Source organism: Pseudorca crassidens, chromosome 4 (assembly GCF_039906515.1).
Source record: "Pseudorca crassidens isolate mPseCra1 chromosome 4, mPseCra1.hap1, whole genome shotgun sequence".
NCBI lineage: Eukaryota > Metazoa > Chordata > Mammalia > Artiodactyla > Delphinidae > Pseudorca > Pseudorca crassidens.
In genome coordinates, this window is record NC_090299.1 from 110,600,438 (window position 1) to 110,624,434 (window position 23,997).

At 43.3% G+C, this 23,997-nt stretch overlaps 1 protein-coding gene across 1 annotated transcript in view; it reads left to right on the top strand.

The window, feature by feature from the left end:
* FRAS1 (Fraser extracellular matrix complex subunit 1) overlaps window positions 1-23,997 on the top strand; it is a 464,864-nt gene that overhangs the window by 436,444 nt on the left and 4,423 nt on the right. The window contains exons 66-73 of the mRNA XM_067736344.1: window positions 2,201-2,415; window positions 5,520-5,670; window positions 7,330-7,437; window positions 8,450-8,609; window positions 12,356-12,472; window positions 17,883-18,049; window positions 20,918-21,123; window positions 22,334-22,480. Coding sequence (XP_067592445.1) covers window positions 2,201-2,415; window positions 5,520-5,670; window positions 7,330-7,437; window positions 8,450-8,609; window positions 12,356-12,472; window positions 17,883-18,049; window positions 20,918-21,123; window positions 22,334-22,480 — 1,271 coding nt within the window. The remainder of the gene's footprint in view (window positions 1-2,200; window positions 2,416-5,519; window positions 5,671-7,329; window positions 7,438-8,449; window positions 8,610-12,355; window positions 12,473-17,882; window positions 18,050-20,917; window positions 21,124-22,333; window positions 22,481-23,997) is intronic.

Below are 23,997 nucleotides of genomic sequence, written 5' to 3' on the forward strand. Positions count from 1 at the left end.
GGAATATGGCTAAGTGCACTCTGCTTTTCATGTATTCTGGTCCTCAAAATCTGCATGGTTAGTGGATTTCCTCCTTAGCAAGCAACCAAACACAGGCAGCTCAGACAGTGAAGTGAACAGGAAAAAACAGGGAGCGTGGAATGAAACTGACAGGTTGAACGTGCCTATTCCACTCCTTATACAACTGAACAAAAATAGCTGGACAGCTGTGAGCCAACTGCTTTCTTATCTGTAACATGAGGATAACAACTGCTACCAATCAAGGTGGGGATTAAGTGCGTCTACATTTTTAAAGCGCCCGTCTTGGTGAATTTTAGCTCCTTCCTTCTCCCGTGTTTGGATCTGTGCTCTAAAATCCCATCATCTCAGCATTTTAGAAAGCTCACATGCAGATGTTAGATGTTATAGGATGGTTCTCCGGGGGCAGGAGCTGAGGTGGAGCTTGGGGTGTGAAACGTTTATTTAGGGACCCACATCTCCTAAAGGGAAGGAGAGGAAGCAGGATTGGGCCGAGGGAGAAGTCAGCCTGAAGTGCAGCCGATGAAACGCCTCTTCAGGGAGCTCTGGAGAGAGCCCATCCGTCAAGCTTGTCCTGGGACAGCCCCCATGGACAGACCTCTCTGCCTGACCTCTCTCAGTCCTTGAATGCAGACTGCTCAAGCAAGAGTGTGACCTCGGGCTCTGCAGCTGATGCAGGCCCGACGGAGCTGACAGCTGCGGTAGCGCATCTCCGTGTTCAGCAGGGCAGACATTTTACTTTACAAAGAATCCTGTCCACTTCCATTCACCTTAGCAAGTGCACACTAAACGTGCATTTCCTCCCTTCACACCTGATGAATCATTTAACAGTGTTTTGGAAGATAGAAAAGCATTTATGTGCTCTTCCATATTCATTAAGCATCACTTTGGGCAGTGATGGTCTTTATACAGTAGAAATTAGTGGAGTGTAAATGATTTGTAAATCACTGAGCTACAGATGAAAGTTTAATTGGTCCACCTATGCAAGCTAGTGAAGGAAACATACCATGTTTATAGGCTGAAAGTTTGCACCTCTTCCTACTTAAACACAATTAAATTCAACACATGTTAACTGAGACCTTAGTCCTTGTGGGGCAGAGGGCTGGGTGCTGGTGTCAAACATTCTAAGAAATGCATCAGCTCTTTCAGAATACTATAGTTGCTTTGAGTACTATACAAATTTTAACCCTAATATTCTAAAATTGTATCTGTATTCAGCTCTCTGCTGCATAAAGGTCTTCGCTAATTTAGAACAGTTCAGTTGCCTGGCCGCATTTGATCCAATGATTTTTGCCTGTAGCAGGGGAAGTTTCGTCAAGCATAATTAGCGAGCTATCTACTCATTAACACAAAATTAAGACTTTTTTCTCCAAGAGTTCAGAAACCATAAGAGCCAGGGGAGGTAGTCAGATGTTTCTTTGCTGGCTCTCCATAAAAGCTATTTTTTAAAAATTGATCTTAAAAAATAACAATTCATCATTAAATAAATTGATCTTAAATACTGTGCTTTCAAAAATAAATAATGATAATAATTCATCAACAAATTCTCCGTATACTAAATCCATTTCTTCAAGAACTGATTGTGGGGCTTCCCTGGTGGCACAGTGGTTGAGAGTCCGCCTGCCGATGCAGGGGACACGGGTTCGTGCCCTGGTCCGGGAAGATCCCACATGCCGCGGAGCGGCTGGGCCCGTGAGCCATGGCCGCTGAGCCTGCACGTCCGGAGCCTGTGCTCCGCAACAGGAGAGGCCACAACAGTGAGAAGCCCACGTACCGCAAAAAAAAAAAGAACTGATTGTGAAGCATCGAACCAGACTGGCCGGGTGTGAGAGGCAGAGCTTCAGGGTATTTTCTTTTCCTAGACATACGAGGGCCACGGAGCTCTGGCTTCTTCATTTTTGGTCTCGTCTGTTCACCTTTTCTTCCCTGGTTCCTGCAGCCTCTTCCAGGAGTCTGTGAACCCAATCACTCTGTTTAGCACATGATGGGAGGCAGATTACAAACTCCCCTCGCATTCCCACCAACCTTGCGTTGGGAGCCCTGAGCTGCTCTACTGATGGTCTCAGGTAGAGGGAAAGCTGTCTCATGTCCCAAGGATGTGTCTTCTCTCCCTACCCAGCTCCTGGGCAAAGGGCAAGTCCACAGACTGAGTTACTGTTCCTTGCTCCTCCCTCCCCTGCAGAGGCAGGGTTCCTGGACGACAGGTTCCGCGACAGCACGGCCCTGGGGCCTGGCTACGACCGCCCCTTCCAGTTTGATGCCAGCGTGCGGGAGCCCAAGACCATCCAGCTCTACAAACACCTGAACCTGAAGAGCTGTGTCTGGACGTTTGATGCCTATTACGATATGACGGAGCTAATTGACGTCTGTGGGGGGTCTGTAACTGCCGACTTCCAGGTGGGTGCCCCCGGGGGTCTGTCTGAAGGCTGCGTGCATCTGGGTGTCATGTGAAACTTTGTTCATTCCTGAAGCTGGCACGTTGCATCCTGTCGGCCCCAGAACCGCACCGACCAAGGGAGTCTTCTTTATAAGTCCCTCAAGAGAGCCCTTAGCAGCATCGTGGCCAGAGTGAGCCCCGCAAAGTCCTCTAAATCAATTAACTGGAAAATTAATGTGGAAAATGTTTCAATTAAGATGAAGAAAATTAACTATCTGGCACAGTCATTTATATAAAAATCTAATAGGTTTACTTCTCTAGGTATATATGTTTTTTCCTCTGGGTATATTTTGGAAAGCCAAAAAGATTTACCTTTGATGGGAAAGTTATTACTAAGTCGTTGTGTTCTCCTCACATGGGGAAATGAGTCCAAATGACAGGTGGAGTGCCCTGTCTTTCCGCAGACAAGTAGAGCACTGTTGTCTCGAGCGTGGAGAGGTAAACTGTCGGAAACACCCTGCTTTCGTACCTATTCCAAACCTATGCCTAACTGACAACGCTTGTGAAAATAGACACTTTTAAAATGTTTAATAGTCGTTAAACATCAGTAACCAAAAAAAAAAAACTGTTACCGCAAGAAGTCATAGTCATAGGAGGGCCGTTATATCAAAGGGACTAGGCTAATGCGTCCTCACGGGAAAATTGGTTCTACCCAATTCTGAGTAGTTATCTCAGTGAACTAAAAATCAGATGTTTGTTCTTCACTTCAAATCAGGTTTAACCACACTGTAAGAAGGGAACCTGTAGAGGGACTTAGAGTAATCATTTTACAGAAGTTTCTTTGGGTAAAATTCATTTTGATTTCTTGAGATGCCTCTCATTTTGGTTAACTCTCATTTTGTTTATACTAGCGCCCTCTACTGAACAGAATTTTAAGGCAGTCTTGGGTTTTCTTTCTGTTTCTGCAATTGCGTAACCTGCATTCACTTTCAAAAATGCAAAGCTAAATGATTGTTTCTTCCTCTGGCCCCTCAAAAATTAGTGTTCTCTGTTCTCCATGACTTTAATTACAGTTCTGGATATTTTTTATTCAGCATATGCTTAAAAATCACAAAGACGGGCTTCTCTGGTGGCGCAGTGGTTGAGAGTCCGCCTGCCGATGCAGGGGACACGGGTTCGTGCCCCGGTCCGGGAAGATCCCACGTGCTGCGGAGCGGCTGGGCCCGTGAGCCATGGCCGCTGAGCCTGTGCGTCCGGAGCCTGTGCTCCGCAACGGGAGAGGCCACAACAGTGAGAGGCCCGCGTAGCGCAAAAAAAAAAAAAAAAAAGAAAAAAAAATCACAAAGACAAGGAATTTTTATCATATATGTCCTACTTCTTAAACCAATAGAGAAAGAATATATACACAGAAGTACTTCACTGTTGTCTGCCTCTTTAAAAATAGTTGAAACAGGTGGTATATGGTAGAAAGAATATAGAACTTAGACCCAAGCCCTAGTTCATATTCCTTTATCAAATATCAGCAGAGTTGGATGAGACATAACCTCTCTGAACCTCATCTGAAATTGTCTCTATCTCAAATGAGAAGGCATTTTAGCAGTGTCTGGCACAAAATAGTTGTGCAGTAAATATAATGGCTGTTTTTTTTCTGTTTAAGGATTAGTAAGTAATATGAATTTAAAGGAGAATAAACAGAAACAGAGGAAAAATTAATTTTGCCAGTCAGCTAGAAAATTTATGGAGGTTATAATATCAACAATGATGAGATTGGGGCAAGCATATTTAATAACACCTGTATATTAAGGGGACAGGACATGGTGCGAAACCCAGATAAAATCTGGAAATTGTTTAAAGAAGACAGAGTAAGGCATTTCACAAAAGATTTTTAAGTGAATATGGAATTAGTGGAGTCTAAAGAGAAATTCGGAATCCAACTGGCAACTTTGAATATGAAAGAATACTTTGGAAAAATAAAGTTTTGATGTTCTAAATATTGATAAAGCATTCGGCTCTTTCCATTAACTACCCATGGAAACACTTTACATGGGTAAAGAATTTTCAAACAAAAAATGTGTGTAAGTTCCATAGTGTATTATAGCATTTGGCCAATGACAAAATAAAATAGTTTTAAACAAAGCTTTTTGGTTATAAAGGAAATATATATTTATGGAGGAAAATATAGAACACATTTAAAAGCGAATACACCAACTCCCCTACTCATACACACATATACACAGTTATCTTCTTCATGAAAGCTTCTGCTCATATTGTGTTATCTTTCAATTGAGTTTTTGTTTGTTAATTGCATAGTAAAATGAAAGTTACAGAGCCGAATTAATAGCAGTAACAGGAACCCCTTGAGAAAAAGGTTCCCTTGGAAGTGTGATGTGCTGCCTTTTCAAAATTATTTCAACAAAGCGTGGAATGGGATGGGAAATTATCCAAGTAGGCCAAGCTCTGAGCTGTCAGTTGGTAAGTTTCATAGGTATGATATCCAAATCCCACGACCTTATTTCCTTTTGGAGGAGATGTAAGTACTCACTAAAACATCCAAGTCAGCCTCATGTTCATCCGAGGATCCAGGCTTGGGCATCCTCCCAGTTAGGGTTGCTTCATGCTCTCCCACAGCCAGCTCACTCGAAACTATATGCAGTCAAAGGTCAGCCAGGGACTGTGTGCTGACGGTAGATCCCAGATCTGCCCCGCTCCTTTGTGAATAACTGTGATGCCTGAAAAATCTCAGCCAAGGCTTCCAGCAAATGAACAGTGTAGGCAAAGCTTCTCACACTTCAAAAGCGTGTTTAAGTGTCACCTCCTCAGAAAAGCCTTCCCAGATTACCTTATCTAAAGAAGCACTGGCCACTTCCCATCCCGTTGTTTACTTTATCTTTTAATTTATGAATCGCGTTTACTAGGCTGTAGCTTCCATTAGGGCAGTGATTTTGGATTTTTTCCACTGCTGAGGACCCAGTTCCTAGCCTGGTGCCTGGCACAGTCATGGGCACTTGATTAATACTGAATAAGTGACTGAGAGAATGAAGATTGAACCAAGATGTGATGTTCATATGCCTTTTCATCCTGGAGAGAAATAACCCTCTCTGTGTGCACGCTGCTTGCTTGGCAGGTGAGAGACTCTGCTCAATCGTTCCTGACAGTGCATGTGCCTCTGTACGTGTCCTACATCTACGTGACAGCCCCCAGGGGCTGGGCCTCCTTGGAGCACCACACCGAGATGGAGTTTTCCTTCTTCTATGACACTGTTCTCTGGAGAACAGGTATACCCACTGACATCTTAACGAGTCTTACCTTATGCTCAAGCAAGATTAAAAGAAAAAAAAAAAGTAGAGACTTTTAACAGTGGCTGCATTCCTCATCCTGTTATCCTATATGCAGTCAAAGGAGAGACAGGTAAAGTCTAAAAAGTATATAGACCTGTGGTACCTGAAAAAGAATGATGTTGATAAAAGTTGATGCTGGAAGGCCTCCAGCATCATGATACATTCAGTCCAGAGAGTGAGGGGCCCAGAGTAGAGGGCGGCAAGTGACAGGTCCTATACTGCCCGTAAGGGGGTTCGTACGAGTGTGTGTTCTTTGGAATATAGTCATGTTCACTTTCTCCTAGGTAAAAATGGTGTCATTCATGTTGTTTAAGGAGCAAAGGGTCTTGAAATCAGATTCACGGAAATGGAAAAATATATCAAGAATAACCTGGGTCATTTTATTCATTTGGCATCGAGTTTGCTCTTTTGTTGCATTTTTTGAAGTAGGGATTTTAACCCTAGTTTTACTTCAAAGACTGCAATGCTGAATATTTTTAAATGACCTTCCCCTCGGGCTTGTCTCTGTTATGGCTCTCTTTGAGAGGAGCCCTCAGCCCCCAGGGCCTGGCTTGGTGACAACCCTTCAGCTAGGAACTCACACCTCTCTTGTGAGACCCACCTTCTCCCACTGCTGCCCCATGAATGTCCCCTAAAACTCCATGAGTCTCTCCTCCACTCACTCTAATCACTGAGTTGATTTTGGCTTTTTCCCCATTTTCAGTGTCCTATACTTCAAATACAACCCCAAGCTCATTTGCCCTTATTTTATTGATCCCATTCTTCCTCTCTCCCTCCCTGGTGGTGATTTACTTGATCTGAGGCAGAGTTACTTGATCTGAGGAGATTTCTTTAAATAGGGTTTCACTTCTAGTAATGGAAAATACAGTCCTTCCTTCTGTTAATGGTTTAAGCTCAAATCATTTATTTGCTTTATATTTCTCATAGGAAAAAAAACTTCAGGGAGTTTTCACACTCTGGGTCAGATAATTCCTTGAGCTTGGGGTTTTTTAAATTTTATTTTTTCCCCTCCTTTGGTTACCCTTTAGTTTTTGGTCATATTGAACTCAGTGGGTATTGTGATTGCAATTGCCCATATTAAAGCCACAGTTGACTCATGTTATGCCATGTATAGCTGGCCTTCTACAAGCTAACCTTTAATTTTCCATTGCTTTCAATATGAAATGTAGCCACCAGGACATTGGCTATGGTTCTGTTAAGTACTGAAAGGTGTCCTGGTGAGGGAAAGAAAATACAGTATGAAGCAGATGTGCTGTAACCACGTCCTGGTGCAAAGTTAATAGTAAGAAGTTTTAGGGACCATTTTTTTCTGAGCTCTGGGCTGGGACCCCACATCTGGGCTAAGTGGCATCTTCAGGTATAAAGAGACTATGTCAAGAGAATAGAATTGTAAGAAAAGAACCAAGTAGAATGAACTGGCACATGTCTCTAAATACTCCATGTTCACGCAAATATGTAAATTTGTCCTAAGTTACATTCAAGTAAGCGTGCAGCTCTACTTAGAAGTGTCCCTGGGATAAGTCGCATGTAGGCTACTGTCTGGGAGATCTTCTCCAAGCCCTCACTTGGATGTCTTGTGTACGGTTGCCTTCCCAGGAATCCAGACGGACAGTGTGCTCTCTGCCAGACTTCAGATAATAAGAATCTACATTCGAGAGGATGGCCGTCTGGTCATTGAATTCAAGACCCATGCCAAATTCAGAGGTAATATCAGCGCCATTTGTTTCCTCAAGTTTTTTATTACTAAGAAACATTCAAACACAGAGAAAAGTTGAAAGAATAGGACAATGAAGAACAAAGTCAACAATTATTAACATTTTGCTCTGTGTTGTGTTGTACATACACATGCGTGTGTTCCCATTGTTTTGGTCACACCATGTGAAGACAGGTTGCAGGCTTCATGCCAAGTTACCCTAAATACTTCAGTAGACATCTCCTTAAACAAGGACCTTCTCTTATGTTGCAACAGTATTACCATAGCCAAGATATTTCACACTGATCCGATAATATCTAGTCCCTATTCTTATTCCCTCTATTGTCTCACAAACGTCTTTTCTACTTGTTTTTATGTTTGTTTATATTTACTTTGCATCTGTTTATATAAAAGGAAGGTGAATCTAATCAAGATTCGTATGTTACAATTTGGCAGTTATACCTCTTTAGTATAGAATAGTCTCCTTACTTTTAATTATTCAAGACACTGCATTACTGCAGTTTTAAAGAGTGGAAGTGTCTTGCTGAGTAACCCTGATCTTTTTAATGATGTTTACAATAGCCTCCTTCCACCAAGGACTTGAGCAGCCCTAAATGAGGGGTTTTTTAATCTGAAATTGATATTTCTATTTATAAACTACTGTGATCTTTCTACCTCCAAGAGACACGTTGGTTGGAATTCAAAGCTAAGTGCGTTCAAGGTTCATTGTCACATAAGGACTCATATTATCATGCATATGCTCATTAGCGTCATTTCTACAAAGCATATTCATATTGTTTATAAATGTATATGACCGTAATGGCCATCATGAGTAAGGTGATGGGCTGGAATAAGAGGCCATGCTGTCCCAACCTGTGTGGAATATATTCTCAGAGGCAAGTGGGTAGGTATAACCTTGTTTTATAGCAGAATATTAAATCAGTTCCAAGGCTTGTATAAGGGATTCACCACAAGCACAATAAAACTTACAAATAAGTGTGTGTTTGTTTCCCCTTGAAATAGGGCAGTTCGTGATCGAGCACCACACCCTCCCTGATGTGAAATCATTCATATTGACTCCGGACCATCTCGGAGGCATTGAATTTGACCTGCAGCTCCTGTGGAGTGCTCAGACTTTTGATTCTCCTTACCAACTCTGGAGAGCCACAAGCTCTTATAACAGGTGAATACAGGATGGAGTTCAGGGGTAAATCTGAAATATTCTCAGTTTCTTTAAGGGCTTTTCTTCAAAAGCTGGGTTTCTATTTTAAAACGGAGATAGAAACAACCCTCTGGCATATAGAGAAAGAAACAGATGTAGCTCAAATCAGCTTCTGATGTGTAAAGCGGGAAGTGCTCACCCGTATTCCAAGGGTGAGAACAGGCAGGGTGCACATCGCTTTCATTCACCTCCCACTGGCCAGAACTTAGTCACATGGCACATCTACCTGCAAAGGAAGCTGGGAAATGTGTCCAACTAAAAGCTTAGGATAATAAAGAAATTTCATTCCAGTTACCACAACCAGTGCAAAATCCAGGATCTCTGGTTTTCAGGTCCAGATGTCACACCTTACGGTCCAGTGTCCTATAAAATAAATAGCAAGATTTAGTCCCCTCCCACACCCAATACAGAGGTAGATGAGAATTGGATAAATACAGTAAAACATCCCATTTGTAAAACGGGAGAATAGGGCAAACAAAATGAAAACTTTTACCATGAAAAGGATAATGGAGTCTACTGTAAATATTGTTAATCCCATTTTACAGATCACGAAATTAGAACCATATTTAGCATGAAAACCTTATTCTTTACAGTTAAGAAGCGGCAAATTGTCTGAAGAATCATTTTCAAAAAGGTATTTTCAGTTACAAATGTTTGTTCTTATATCAAGTATTTTTTGTGTATACTGATTCCTTTGAAATCAATATATAATAAAATAATCATTAAGGGCTGTGTTTCCTAGAACCTCATGAGATTGTGCAGGTACTTGTCCCAATTTATAGGCAGAGAAATGGTCCTCTTGAAATCCTCTGCTGACTCCCCACCACTTACCAAATGCAGTCTAGCTCTTTGAGCAAGACACATATCCTCCCCTCTAGCCTCACCTCAAACCCAGCCTTCTAACCACATGAAACATCGCCCCAGCCCCTGACTCCGCCAGCTCATCCATACATCTGTACCTTTGCAATTCCCCTGTCCTTCCTGCTCTTTTCCTCTGGCAAATCTCAAAGTCCTCTGAGCTCCAACTAAAATGCTGAACCCTTGTGACACCTTCCCTGACTTCCCATACAGTGCTAGAAGCCCCTACTCCTTGTTCACACATTGTTCCAGCTTTTACTGTAACACAGCTCAATATATTTATTATGCTCTAAGTGGAGTCCCATTTCCACTAGATTGTGAGCTTCCCAAGGGTAAAAAGCATGCCTGCTTGATCTAGAAGCCCCAGAACTGCAGGTTTTAGCACATGGTCAGTCCTGAATAAACATCCCTTAGTAGCTAACATTTGAGCTAAGGAGGTAAAATCCATAGATAAACGGCAAAGTGACAGACAACACCAAGTGTTCTGTGCTGTGTGCGCTGTGAGCCGTGCAGAGCCCTGACCACAGCTGCTCAGCGAGGGGAGCTCAGGCCCAGCACGGGCTGGAGAGCTGTCCAAGGCTTCTGGGGGAGGCGGGGCAACTGGTGGGAAATGTCTAGTTTTCAGAAAGGAGGGGAGAAGAACTACAGGATTAAAAACCTGCATCCAGGACTGTGTTTGGCATATTTGCAGGGATAGTCAGGAAGTCGACCTAACTCATATTTAGGGATGGGAAAACGTAGGACTGCAGCCTGGGGAGACCATACCATTTGTCCTGCATTCATGTGTTCAACAAATATTTACTGAGCTTTTACTGTGTGTCAGGGAAGGTTCTGGGCACTTGGAATACATCAGTGGACCAAATAAAGATCTTTGCACGCAGCAGTGGACATGATGAATGAGTATAGTATCACATGTTAGAAGGTGATGAGTGCTATGGAAAAATAAAAGGTCGCGAGCAGGGTAAGGGGAATCAGGAGTGGAGGGACATTGTAATGTTGGTTAGGATGTTCACAGTAGGCCTCGTTTAGAAGGAACATTCGAGCAAAGACTTGAAGGTGGTGCTAGAGTTAACTATGCAGAGTACCGGGGAAGGGGTTCCTGGCGAATTTCCTGCCGTGTCTGGTGTGGCTGGAGCGGAGTGAATGAGGAGGAGGGTAATAGGCAGGAAGGAGCTGGGTGTCGGGCCGCCGTGGAACCTTCTAGGCCAGTGTGCGGACTTTGACTTTCACTCTAGTGCAACAGGAGCCGCTGCAGGGTTTGAGGGGAGGAGCAACAGGATCTGCCCTGACTTTTGGAAAGCAAGGGTCAGGCATGGACACTTCTGCCTAATTAACTATTTCTATTAATTAAGAGTTAGTATTCACGTTATACAGGTCAATTTTTGTGTAATTCAAAGATAGCATACAAGATCTGGGCTTCCCTGGTGGCGCAGTGGTTGAGAGTCCGCCTGCTGATGCAGGGGACACGGGTTTGTGCCCCGGTCCGGGAGGATCCCAAATGCCGCGGAGAGGCTGGGCCCGTGAGCCATGGCCGCTGAGCCTGCGCGTCCGGAGCCTGTGCTCCGCAGCGGGAGAGGCCACAACAGTGAGAGGCCCACGTACCGCAAAAAAAAAAAAAGATAGTATACAAGATCTCATTTCCTGCTGGTCCAAGCTTTGGAGAAAGACAAGGATCGTGTGAGAAAACTGCAGACATACAGACACAAGCTTTGGGGGCATGAAGGGGCTTAGAAACTAAGCCCTGAAAGTTCGCCAGGTTTGGCTAAAATCATACAACCGTGGCAGAGGCAAAGCAAGAGTAGGGTTAGACTATCTTCCCGTTTCCAGCCTGTGCCATCCCACTAAACTGAACACAGGCTGTGTCCTAAAGATTTTATTTCCTTGTTTATTTATGTTTACCAAATCTTTGCTATCACTTTACTAATAAACAGATACAAAGAATACAAAAGAAATGGTCAAAGGATGAACACAGAGGATACGAGAACTGTTCACGATCACAATAGTTAGAATTAGGATTCACGGCCCTGAGCACCTCATTCAATGGATGGCAGCCTCCCAGGGCCCTTGAAGAATCTTCCTGAAGCTTCTGGCTGTCTGGCTGCCTTCCAGGCAAACTGCCAGGGCTGGGCTGCTACCGATGACAGGTGTGGGAAGTGAAGTAGGTGAGGCTACAAAGGCTCCACGCTTTCAGGTTCATGACCTACAGTCCCGTACCCCACCATAAACGTGGAAATTCCCAGTAAGTCATCTCCGATGAGGAGTGATTTTGTTCTTCAACTTCGTTTATAAAGGGATGAAGCCGTAGAGTTTGGGAGAGAAGCCTTGAAGCTGAATGCTAATGATGGGGGTGGGGCGTTCTCTGGAGTGGGGTCCTTTAACCCTGAGGCCTTTGCCACCTATTCAATCAGAGCAGCAGCAGCCCGCAGGGTCACATCTCAATAAATAAAAGCTTTTGTAGTGGAGAATGTGTAACAGGGTGTCAGTCAACAAGAGACACTGAACAGAAATTGTCAAGTAAGTTTCATGGGACTCTAAAGGAAATCTAGTTCTGTTTTGCCTTCATCGGAGCCTTTTAGATTTTTATCAACAGTGTGCCTTTCTCAGCATTTCTCATGAAAAGGACTGGACTAAGTGAAAAAGGAGCTCTATTTAACACCTTTGGATAGTACTCTAAAGGTTAAAACAGTCAGTGATGAATTCCTGAAACTTGTGTTTGCAGACCCTTAAAGTTCTTGGTCGGATGCTGAACACAAATACCATCCGAAAACTGTTTAATGAAGTGTGTTTCTGGGTAAGTAAATAATCTATAAATTGGTCCCTCTAACCACAGTCTGCCTGCATGTTTCCAGGAAGGACTACTCCGGGGAGTACACCATCTACCTGATCCCTTGCACTGTGCAGCCCACTCAGCCTTGGGCGGACCCAGGAGAAAAGCCTTTGGCCTGCACTGCACATGCCCCAGAAAGGTAGGGAAAGACAGTTGAGCCTCACTATTGCGAACTTACCTACTCGCTAACATTTATTTGTATTTAACCTCAAAACCAGTTTTCGTGGTGCCATTCCCATCATTCCTTGACATGCAGAGTGGCGAAATAGCGAGTCGTCTGACCCACATTCCCAGCTCAGATCCAGCAAGACAACCCTCTGCCTTCTCATACTGTAAACAAGTGTTTGTTTTTTTTTTACATCTTTATTGGAGTATAATTGGTTTACAATGGTGTGTTAGTTTCTGCTTTATAACAAAGTGAATCAGTTATACATATACATATGTTCCCATATCTCTACCCTCTTGCGTCTCCCTCCCTCCCACCCTCCCTATCTCACCCCTCTAGGTGGTCACAAAGCACCGAGCTGAGCTGATCTCCCTGTGCTATGGGGCTGCTTCCCACTAGCTATCTACCTTACGTTTGGTAGTGTATATATGTCCATGCCACTCTCTCGCTTTGTCACAGCTTACCCTTCCCCCTCCGCATATCCTCAAGTCCATTGACAGGAACTAGTGTTCTTTTTACGGTCTGTTTAGTGCCATGGTTTTCGAATTTTTGTGCTTTGTGTTGGTGGTTTTGCTGTTTAAAATAGCTCCCCAGCATAGTGCCGAAGTGCTGTCTAGTTTCCTAAGTACAAGAAGGTGGTGATGAGCTTGATGGATTGCTAGATAAGCTTCATTCAAGCATGAATTTCAGTGCTGTTGCCATGAGTTCTATGTGAATGAATCAACAATGTCTATCAAATAAGGTGTCTTTAAACAGAAACATGCATGAAACAGGGTTAGGTATTGATCACTGGTTGAAAATGTTGTGACCAGAGGCTGCAGGAACTTGACCCTGTATTTCCCTCAGGAGCAAATGGTTCACTGTTCACTCATTCAGTGTTCATTGCAACGTTATAGAATGTAACTGCAGCGGATAACAAGAATCAACTGTCCATCAGCCCATCCCCACCTGTGACCTGAGACTGTCCGTGTTGTGCCAATGTTCACTCATTCAGCCAGTATTTATTCAGCTCTTATCGTGCACTTGGCTCTGGCCTCGGCATGGAGACTAGAGGAGAGGATTAAAAGTCACCTCTGCTCTCAGGCAGTGTATAGTCTAGTGCCACCTTTCTAGGAGCTGAGCAAAGTGAATAGAAAACATTTCAGAGGAAAGACACTGAAGACAGAATCTGACATTATCATTAAGAGAAGATAATTTGGAATGCGACTTTCAAATGAACAGTCTGAGAGGTGGCCATTGGATTTGGCAATGGGGAAGTGGTTGATGACCTTGACAAAGGGCAGGTTCAGTGGACTGAGGGCTATGAAGCCTGACTGGAGTGGGTTCAAGAGAGGGAGGCAAGAATGTGGAGACAAGAGGGAACAACAACGCTTAGGGAATTTTGTTATAACGGATGTCAGATAGAGAGGCATTAGCGGGAAACAGATGAAGGGTCAAAGGAGGTTTAATTTGTTTGTGTTTTAGCGTGCAAAATATTTCAGGATGTTTGTATGCTGGTGGGAATAACCCTATTGGTCTGTTAGGGGAAATGTGACAATGCAGGGGGAGGAGGGAAGATCTGCAGAGCCGAGTCCTTGAGTAGGGCAGGGGATAGACCTGGGACATGAGGGGAAGGGCCGGCCTTAGCCAGAAGCACAGAGAGCTCATCCACTGGAAGAGGAAGGCAAGCACAGTCTATGGATACAAGTGAAGGGAGAATTAGCAGACTGGGAGGGGAAGGATGCCAGGGGAGACATCTGACTGAGTCTGTTTTCTCCATGAAATGAGAAGCCAAGCATTAGCTAGAAGTGAGCAACAATGAGGTTTGAGAAGAGAGGAGGAAGTAAAACAGAGTCGTCTCAGAAAGTGGGAACGTAAGCGCGGTAGAGTTATAGCTGGCAGCAGATCGGCAGTGCTGAGGGCCCCATTGAATTGTTTTTAATATTACTGATGTAAGATGAATAGCACACATTTAAAGTACATACAATTTGATCAATCTTGACATACGTGTACACTCGTGAAACATCACCACAATTAAGATAGGGAATATATCTGTTTCCTTCAAAGGTTTCCTCATGGCCCTTTGTTATCCCTCCCTCCCTCCCATCTCACCCCAGGCCACCCCTCCTCCCCAGGTGTCCGCTGATCTTTGTGTCACTACAGATTACTTTGCATTTTCTGCTAATTTATATACATTTATATATATACGTGGCATCACACAGCATTCTTTTTCTCTAACTGCTTTTGTTCAACACGATTATTTTGACTCATTCATACTGTTGTGCATATCAGTAGTTTGTTCCTGTTATTGCCGAGTTGTGTTCCATGGTATGGACACACTAAATTTGTTTATCAAATCGGTCAGTTGATGGACATTTGGGTTGTTTCCAGTTTGGGCTATTATAAATAAAGCTGCTATGAACATACATAGACAAGCCTTTATATGGACACATGGTTTCTGTTTTCTTGTGTAAATACCTAGGAATGGAGTGGCTGGATCCCATGGCAGATGTATGTTTAACTTCTTAAAAAAGTGTCACACCATTTCCCAGTGTTTGCAAATGTGTAACTGTGTGTGTACATTCCCACCATGAGTATGTTAGTGTTCCAGGTCCTCTGCATCCTGGTAAACATGGTCACTGAGGGTCTGGTGTGGCTGGAGAGTTAATGAGTGAGATTAAAAGAAGAGGTGAGCTGGGAAGATAGGAGGTGGCAGTTAGAGAGGGAAGTGTTTGAAAATGAGTTTTTTTGGAGGAGGTGCCTAGTGTGATGGTGGAGGGTAGGTGGCTGCAGTGGGGAGGAGAACTCGCTGTTTGGAAGTGAGGACATCAAGGAACTGAGAGGCTAGGGGAATAGAAGGTTCATCCGTGCAGATGTTGAAATCACGGAGACTGAGGGCAGAAGCAACGCTGGAGAGCCCGTAGTCAGCCAAGTGTGGGAAGGATGGTGACCAGGAAAATGGCAGTTGGTTGCAGAAAGGAAGAATAGAGGGCAAATCGTCTGAAGAGAATTGCTGGGGAATTTTTATTCATGTAATACATTTTTTTAATTATGAAATATTTTAGATACCCAGAAGACCATATATCGTGGATATATAAAACCTCAAGAACATTACCTAGCTGCAATGAATTGGGTATCCCTTGGGCTATGATACTGATGATAAGAGAATATAATAACTACCACTGCTATTAGTGACCGTGTATGGAGGGCAGACTGTGTGCTTACTCTGTACTAAGCTCTTAACATTCAATCTGCATTACAATGATCCCCCACAAATTGGTACTGTTATCTCCATTTTATAACTAATGAAACTGGGAGTCAAAGAAAAAAAAAGAAATAGAACATTTCCGCTACCATTTAAACACCCTCAGTGCCCCTTTCAGCTATACTCTCCCCAACTCTCCACTAAGGTAACCACTAGCCTGATATTTGTACTTATCATCCCTTGTTTTGGTTTATGATTCACCTCATATTTACTTCTACATGGTTTTGCATGTTTTTGAACTTTATATAAAAATTTCATACTGCGTGAATTCTCTCTGCAGCTTTTTTTTTTTTTTTTTTTTTTTTTTGCGGAACACGGGCCTGTCACTGTTGTGGCTTCTCCCGTTGCAGAGCACAGGCTCCTGACGCGCAGGCTCAGCGGCCATGGCTCACGGGCCCAGCCGCTCCGCGGCATGTGGGATCTTCCCAGCCCGGGGCACGAACCCGTGTCCCCTGCATCGGCAGGCGGACTCTCAACCACTGCGCCACCAGGGAAGCCCTCTGCAGCTTTTTTTTCCCTCAGTGAATCACTTGTTGATTCATAAGTGAAATCATCATTTATGTTGATCCATGTAGCTGCAGTTTGTTTTTCACTGCATTAAGGTAGCCTTCATAGGAAGAGTCCACAATTTATTTGACCACTCTATTTGGCTTATAATCCCAGATCCTCTCTATTACAAACAATACTCTATGTGTCTCTTAGTTACATGTGTGAGAAGAGTTTCTCCAGGGTAGGTGCTGGATTTTTTTTTTTTTTAAGAGGAGAGAGGAACAAAGATTTGAAATGGCAAAAAGGAGCCAAAAAGGCATTAACCCCTTCTCCAGTCCCAGTGCTGTGTGGGTGTGGAAGTCTGCAGGGTGAAGAGTATTGCTGGAGTGTACTGAGGCCTCAGGGTTGATATTCTTCCCTTACATCAGGGGCATCTTTACCTGTGGGTTCCCTGTTATTCCCAGGGTGACTTTCCCCCTTGGGCCTAATTTTGCTTTTGATCATCTCCATATCTTTCAATATGGATGCAGTAGAACTACAACACAACAAATAATCAAGCCTGACTGGAAATTCAGACTTATTTCAAAAGAATTGTGTCTCCTATTATGCCTATTTTTGTGAGTCTGTCATACGTATAACCTTGTAAGTCATCATTATCATCATCTCAAGTCCTTTCTTCATTCTCTTTAATCAATAAGTATTTATCAAGTGTCTTATGTCCTGGCACTGTGTGGATTCTGGTAATAAATACCAACATCAACAAGAAAAACCTATTTCCCTGAGTCAGATAAATGAACTCTTGGTACAATTAATGGTTATATCAAAGCTGTTGAAGCATGGTCAGCCTTGGTTTGTGTGGGTTTCTCCTACACCCCAAGTTCCTCCTGCACCACAGCCCTCTCAAATCCACCCCCTGGAGCAGCTTCAGTTAAAAGTAGGGAATGATCAGATGGACTTGATGGGAAGAGTAAAGCATTCAAATGATCACTTGTGCATTATTCTTTAACAAACATATGTGTTAGGAGCTTGGCCAGCATGGCAGGTACAATGGCGAGCAGATAGGCATGGATTATGACTCTATGGAATCCACAGTGGGTGAAGCAGACTTTGATCACACATTTAAACAGAATAGCAAACCACAGTAAGTACTATGAAAGAAAAGTGCACAGTGTGATGAGAACAAATGATAAGGGAGGGAAGAAAAAGAGGGTAAGCTTCCTAGAGAAAGTGGTGCTTGAGTTGAGATCTGAAGAATAAGAGTTCACTAGGCAAAGGACGGTGGCAGAGGAAGAAGGAGTGTTCCAGCAGAAGGTTCAGCAAGGCCAAAGTCAGGAAAGTTTAAAATCATTACTGCTAATCTCAAATCGGCCCTCAGGGCTTTCCAGAATGAGAGGGCCAGGAAAAGCAAAGAGCGTTGTAGAGTCTAAAGACCAGTTAGATTATTCCTGCTCCAAAGAGCAGATGAACCTCATAAGGGCCTGAACTAAATAAAGACTCTTGCCTGCAGACATCTCTTTATTCAGTAAATATGTAGCACCTACAACAAAGTACTGTTCACAATCCTGAGAAGGGTGGGAAAGGGAGGGCAGCTCAAAGGGCAAATGCAAGTCGACCCTGCTCTCAAGAAACTCTTGTTTTTCCCACATTTAGATTCCTGATACCCATTGCATTCCAGCAGACCAACCGCCCTGTCCCTGTTGTATACTCGCTCAATACTGAATTTCAGCTCTGCAACAATGAGAAGGTGTTCCTGATGGACCCCAACACATCTGATATGTCACTGGCGGAAATGGATTACAAAGGGGCCTTCTCCAAAGGTAAGTCATTCCCTTCACCCGCAGACAGAGACTCCGCTGGACTTGAGAAGCTTTCGGATAGGTCCTTGGACTAGCATCTCTGCTCATTGGCTTTCAGTCAGCTCTCCAGGGAAGATTCCCCCAGCGTGGGTTCCAGGGCAGCCAAGGTTTGGTCCAGGAACAGACCCATATTCTTCCTTCAAGCTATTTCAAAATAAGATCACGTTCTTGGTGCGATAATGATCAGCAGTGCGATACTGTGGAAGAGCACTGGTCTGAGTAGTAAGAACACTGGGGTTTCCAACCAGATTCTAACCCACTGTCTGACTTTGGGTAAACTGCTTCACCTCTCAGTTCCTCAGAGAGATTGCAATATGACCCTACTGCCTGCCAGCCTCAAAGCTATGCCAAACATACGTGTCCTCTCCAGCAGGCTTTCTCTACTTGAAATGGCTCCTCTGTCCCCTCCCTGTCCCGAATAGGGTTCCCTTGACTTTCTTCTCCTTCGGGTCTCTCTCTAAATGTTAACCTCCCAATAGACACTTGCCTTGATTTCACCAGCCAATCTAATATAAGCCTTCCTAGTTGTCACTTTCACAGAATGCTCTTCATTTTTTATAGCACTTATCACAATTTTTAACATTATAATATATATTTTTCTTTACTTATTTATTGCCTATCTCTACCACTAGACTGTAAATTCCATTAGAACAGAGATTGTGATCAAATACCAAATTTGCACACCATACCACCAGTGCCAAGGTGCTCAATAAATATTTGTTGAATGAATTAATAATAAATGAATCAATCATCTGCCTTTTCTCTCAGTTATCTCTTCTGCCTTTCTCTTATTTTTAATCTTCTGCTCACATCTGTGTTTTTTTCCCTCATCCTAAAAACACATCCCGTAACAGAAAAAGAAAATCTCTCATCCCTACCTCTCCCTCAAACTTCAGCCCATGTTCTCCTTTGCTTTTCTCTGAGAAGCTTCCTGAGGGAGTGGTGAGCACACGCTGTCCTCATGGCCGTCCTTCCCAGTCACTCCTCCATCCGTCTGCTGCAGGCTGGGTTTGTCCTACCACGGCTCAGAATCCTCTCCCGTCCATGACACCAAACCTATGGATTTGGACACTTTTTTCCTGTTTGGTTTCCTTTGCACCAGCCTCACCTGACACCATCTTACCTCTCTGGCCACTTCTCACTCTCCGGCCTTGGGTCTCCATCCTCTGCCCCATCTGTGTTGCTGTGTCCATGTTCCATGCTTGACTCCTGTTCTCACTTCAGTGCTACTCCGGTCATCCCCCTGGCTTGGCTCATCCCATTACCCTGAACTCTTCCTAACCTCCTGCTACCCCACAGCCATTCCACAAAAATTGACCTTGTCCCTGGTCCCTCCTGAGCTTCATTTCCACACTTCCACATGCGGACCCAAACTGCCAAACCTCTCCAAGCGGGTGTCGTTCAGACACCTAGAGACGTCTAGAACTGGACTCCCCCCAGACGTGTTCCTCTCACATCCACTGCCCCACTGACTGCATCACCGTACTCCAGGTGGCCCAGCCAAAGACCTCAGGGCTATCCTCTGCTTCTGGTTGCCTCCTGTATCCCATCTATCATAAGATGAATGCTTCCAACTCCTAGACATTTCTTGAATGCATCCCCTTGCCTCACTGCTATATTTTGGATACCTATTTCTTGCTAGAGCATTAAAATAACTCCCTACCTGTGATTCTGGTCTCTTTGTCTTCAGTCTCCATGTTTCTAAGGCCCAGGTGCGTTGACATTAAGCCCCCGTTTAAACCTTCCGGCGCTCCCTGTTACTCCTATACTCAAGTCCAGAATCCTCACACCATTAATCAACCTTCCCGGGAGTCTCTCCTGCCAGAGCCCTCCCGACGCCCTCCACCCCAATCACTGGCCTACCCAGTGCCATAGCAGACGCTTGGGATGAACATCTGAAGTCAGACGAATTTGTGCTCAAATCCTCCCCACCACGGGTCCCAGATACGAAATGCTGGACAAGTTATTTAAAACAGGGATAATAATTGAACCTATCTCTTAGGCCCTTGGGAGGATTAAATAAGATACTGTAGGTAAAGAACTTGATGCCCTAGCAGGAGCTAAGGATGTACCTACACCGGGGCTGATACCTTTCCAGCATTCCATATGTTGTACATGGACTTGCTTTTGCCTAGATTGCTCTCCCCAGCTTCTCCCACCCGCCTCAAATGCTCTATCTGACAAATGCCTACTCATCGTTCAGGATACTGCCCAATGTCATCTCTTCTTTAAATCCTTCCATACCTTTCCTCAGGCAGATTTTTGTGCTCAGCTATATGCTCACTTGATGTTACGTACCTTCCTCTGTTGTACGCAGCAGTATCACATGGACGTTAATAGTGTGGGTTTTTCGAGACAAAGCACTTTGACTTTGAATCTCACCCTCCCCACTTACTAACTTTGTGACCTTGAACAAGTCACTTAACCACTCAATTTCCTCATCTGTAAAACCTCGTGAGCACTACATGAGTTCTTCCATGGGAAGGAGTTAGTACAGTACCTAGCAAATGGTATGAGTTCGATAAATGTCAGCTATTATTAGCAATTGCTTTGCTTTTATTTCTGCCCTCTCATCTGTGTCTCACTCACCTTCGTATCCCCTGCACGTAACAGAGTGCTTGCCCCACCCTAAATACTTAAGTAACATTTACTGATTAAAAGAAGCTATGCATGAATGAATGTGTACTTTAGGGGCACACGGACCCCACAGCTCTTCATAGAAAGGTACTTCTGACTCTATAGGAGCATGTTAAATCCTTCCTATCTTTGACACTTTTTTTCTCTTTAATCTTAAAGTCTGACCTAATTAATGCCTTGCAATCTTTTCAGGTCAAATCCTTTATGGCCGAGTACTTTGGAATCCAGAACAAAACCTTAATTCTGCTTACAAACTCCAGCTGGAGAAGGTCTATCTTTGTACCGGCAAGGATGGCTACGTGCCTTTCTTTGATCCCACGGGGACAATCTACAATGAAGGGCCACAGTATGGATGCATTCAGCCAAACAAACACCTAAAACACAGATTCCTGCTGCTGGTATGCTAACTGTTAGGGTTAAAGGGCTGACACACGAGTAGCTTTCCTCAGGTATGGTTTTTGCCTGAAGCAGATAGAACCCCACTCTTGATGGTTTTCTACAGATATTGTTGTTGTTACTTCTATCAGCTTAATGTTAGTATTGGGTTGGCCAAAAAGTTCGTTCGATCTTATGAAAAAACCCGAACAAACTTTTGGCTAACTCGATACATATTACCAACTGTGAAGGTTTGGTGGGTAACAAGACAAGCTGTTACTGATGTTCTAGGAAGAGGAAAGTCTAAGCCAGTGTTTCTCGAAGTGTGTCCCAGAAACCCCTGAACATCCCCAATATTCTTTCAGGGCGTCCACAAGGTCAGAACTACTTTCATAATGATATGATGATGCTTGCCTTTTTCATACTCAGTCCCTCATGAGTGCCAAGAGTACGAAGGTTTCATTGATAGGGATTCAGATTCGACATTGTGACTAATCTTTAGAAAAAAATACCACTTACTGAGCTTTGATTTAGTATCCAAAAAGAATATCCATAATTATCTGAAAAAGTTATTCAAACATTTCTCTGTCTTCCAACTACATAGCTTATGTGAGGCCAGATTCTTCATATACTTCAGCCAAAACAACATGTCACAACAGATTGAATACAGAAGCAATTGTGAGAATCTGGTTCTTTAACAGAGATTTGCAAAAATGTAAAACAATGCCAGCTCTCTTTTTGGGAGGTGGGTGTGAATACAGACATTTTCACTAAAAAATATGTTACTTATGTTAACATGTAGTGAGTTTCTCATTTCTATTTTAAAATGAATTAGTAAATGCATTTTTTAAAATTGTTAATTGTAACATAATTACAGTGTTAATTTTAATACAGTAAATATTGATAGATATCAGTCACATAAAATGAAACTTTGGGGGGAGGTGGTCCTTAATTTTTATGTTCTGAGACCAAATAGCTTGAGAATTGTTGGTCTAGGCTCTCTCACCCATTGGGTTTTGAGATCACAGAGGCCACCAAGTGTCCTCCCCTAAAGAGGGCAGTTGGTGCCCAGAGGCAGCGGTCAACTTAAGGAGAGGGCTCCTGCAGCATGTGCCCTCCTGACCCGACCCAAAGGAGGAGTGGAGAGTACCTTTCTCCTCCCAGTGACTGCCACCTGCCAGCTCAGTGGTTCCGTCTTTCTAAATCTTGCGTTTCTTCTTTCTGAAATCCTAGGACCGCAGTCAGCCGGAGGTAACGGACAAGTACTTCCACGACGTGCCCTTTGAAGCGCACTTTGCTTCTGAGTTGCCTGATTTCCACGTGGTCAGTAGCATGCCAGGCGTGGATGGATTTACTCTGAAGGTGGACGCACTCTATAAGGTGAGTGTGGTGAGAAGAATAGAAGCACAGGATCAAGGTCACTTTAAAGGTTACAAAAAGGTGGATGACATCATCTCTTTGATGTCAGTTTCTTTTTATAGCATTCTTCCTGGCAGGTCTTTTTTTATTGTTGTTAAGCTCATCATTCAGCCAAAACTTTACCATCTATCCAATAGACCAATAAAATTCTTTAATTTGCATGTACTCACTCATCATGGCTCTTTGCTGCACCAGCTGATTTTCACAGGCATGTGGAAATATTTAACAAACTCATAAATACAATTCAGTAATTTAGAATGGCAAGAATTACTAGTATTCAATAAGCAAAAATACTCTAAGTCCCAGTAATAAAAATAAACTTCCAAGATCAAATTCCACTCTTCTCTGTCTCCCAATAGTAAGCCATGACCTTGGATTTCAGAACTATTATCACTCTTCAGAAGTTATTTCAAAATCATGGAGGGTTTCCATGGGGGCAGATGAGAGGGAAATAAAATACTTGATGACATAACTCAGGGGAGGATCCAAGAAGTGTTAAGATTTAGCAGATTTTTGTCAAGTATCTGTGTATTATGCACAGAGTAGGTGGTTAGTGAATATTTGTTGAATGACTCTATTTTAGCTAAAGTTCATCAATAAATAGTAAATTGGCATAGAAAACAATAAACGGTACTGGAAATAAATGTGATTATCAATACTATTACTCCACTGCTATCAATAAAGACCAACACATCATAAGTGATGACTGAGCTAAAGAAACCATGAAAGGTAAATTCTTAGGGCTATTTCATGCACAGATAGTGAAACTGAAAAAAAATGTGAATATCTGACCCAAGATCACCTGAATGTGGAAATAAAACAGGACCCCAAAATATTCGGTTCAGTTCTCTATTCACAGACACCAACCATGGCTAATGCTTTTCTTTTTCTTTCTTTTTTCTTTTTTTTTTCTTTTTTTTACTTCATCAAAACCTTTCTGCTACAGTTACAGTGGCATATTTACTAATCTTTAAATGCGCCATACATAGTCTTACCTCAACATTTTTCTTAAAGGGTGCCAGTTATGGTCTGATTTATTCCATGACTTTAAAAGCAAGAGGTTCTTTAGTGGATCAATTTCCTTTCTTTGTTTTTTTTTTTTTTGCGGTACGCGGGCCTCTCACTGTTGTGGCCTCTCCCGTTGCGGAGCACAGGCTCCGGACGCGCAGGCTCAGTGGCCATGGCTCACAGGCCCAGCCGCTCCGCGGCATGTGGGATCCTCCCGGACCAGGGCACAAACCCGTGTCCCCTGCATCGGCAGGCGGACTCTCAACCACTGCGCCACCAGGGAAGCCCCCTTTCTTTGTTTTAATTGAAACACATTTGATATACCATATTATGTTCTTTTCAGGTGGACTCCAGTGGCAAGAATTACTTGCAGTGATTTGACATTTGCATACGTTATGAAATGATCAATGTGATAAGTCTAGTAACCATCTGTCCCCATACAAAGCTATTACAGTATCATTGGCCATGTT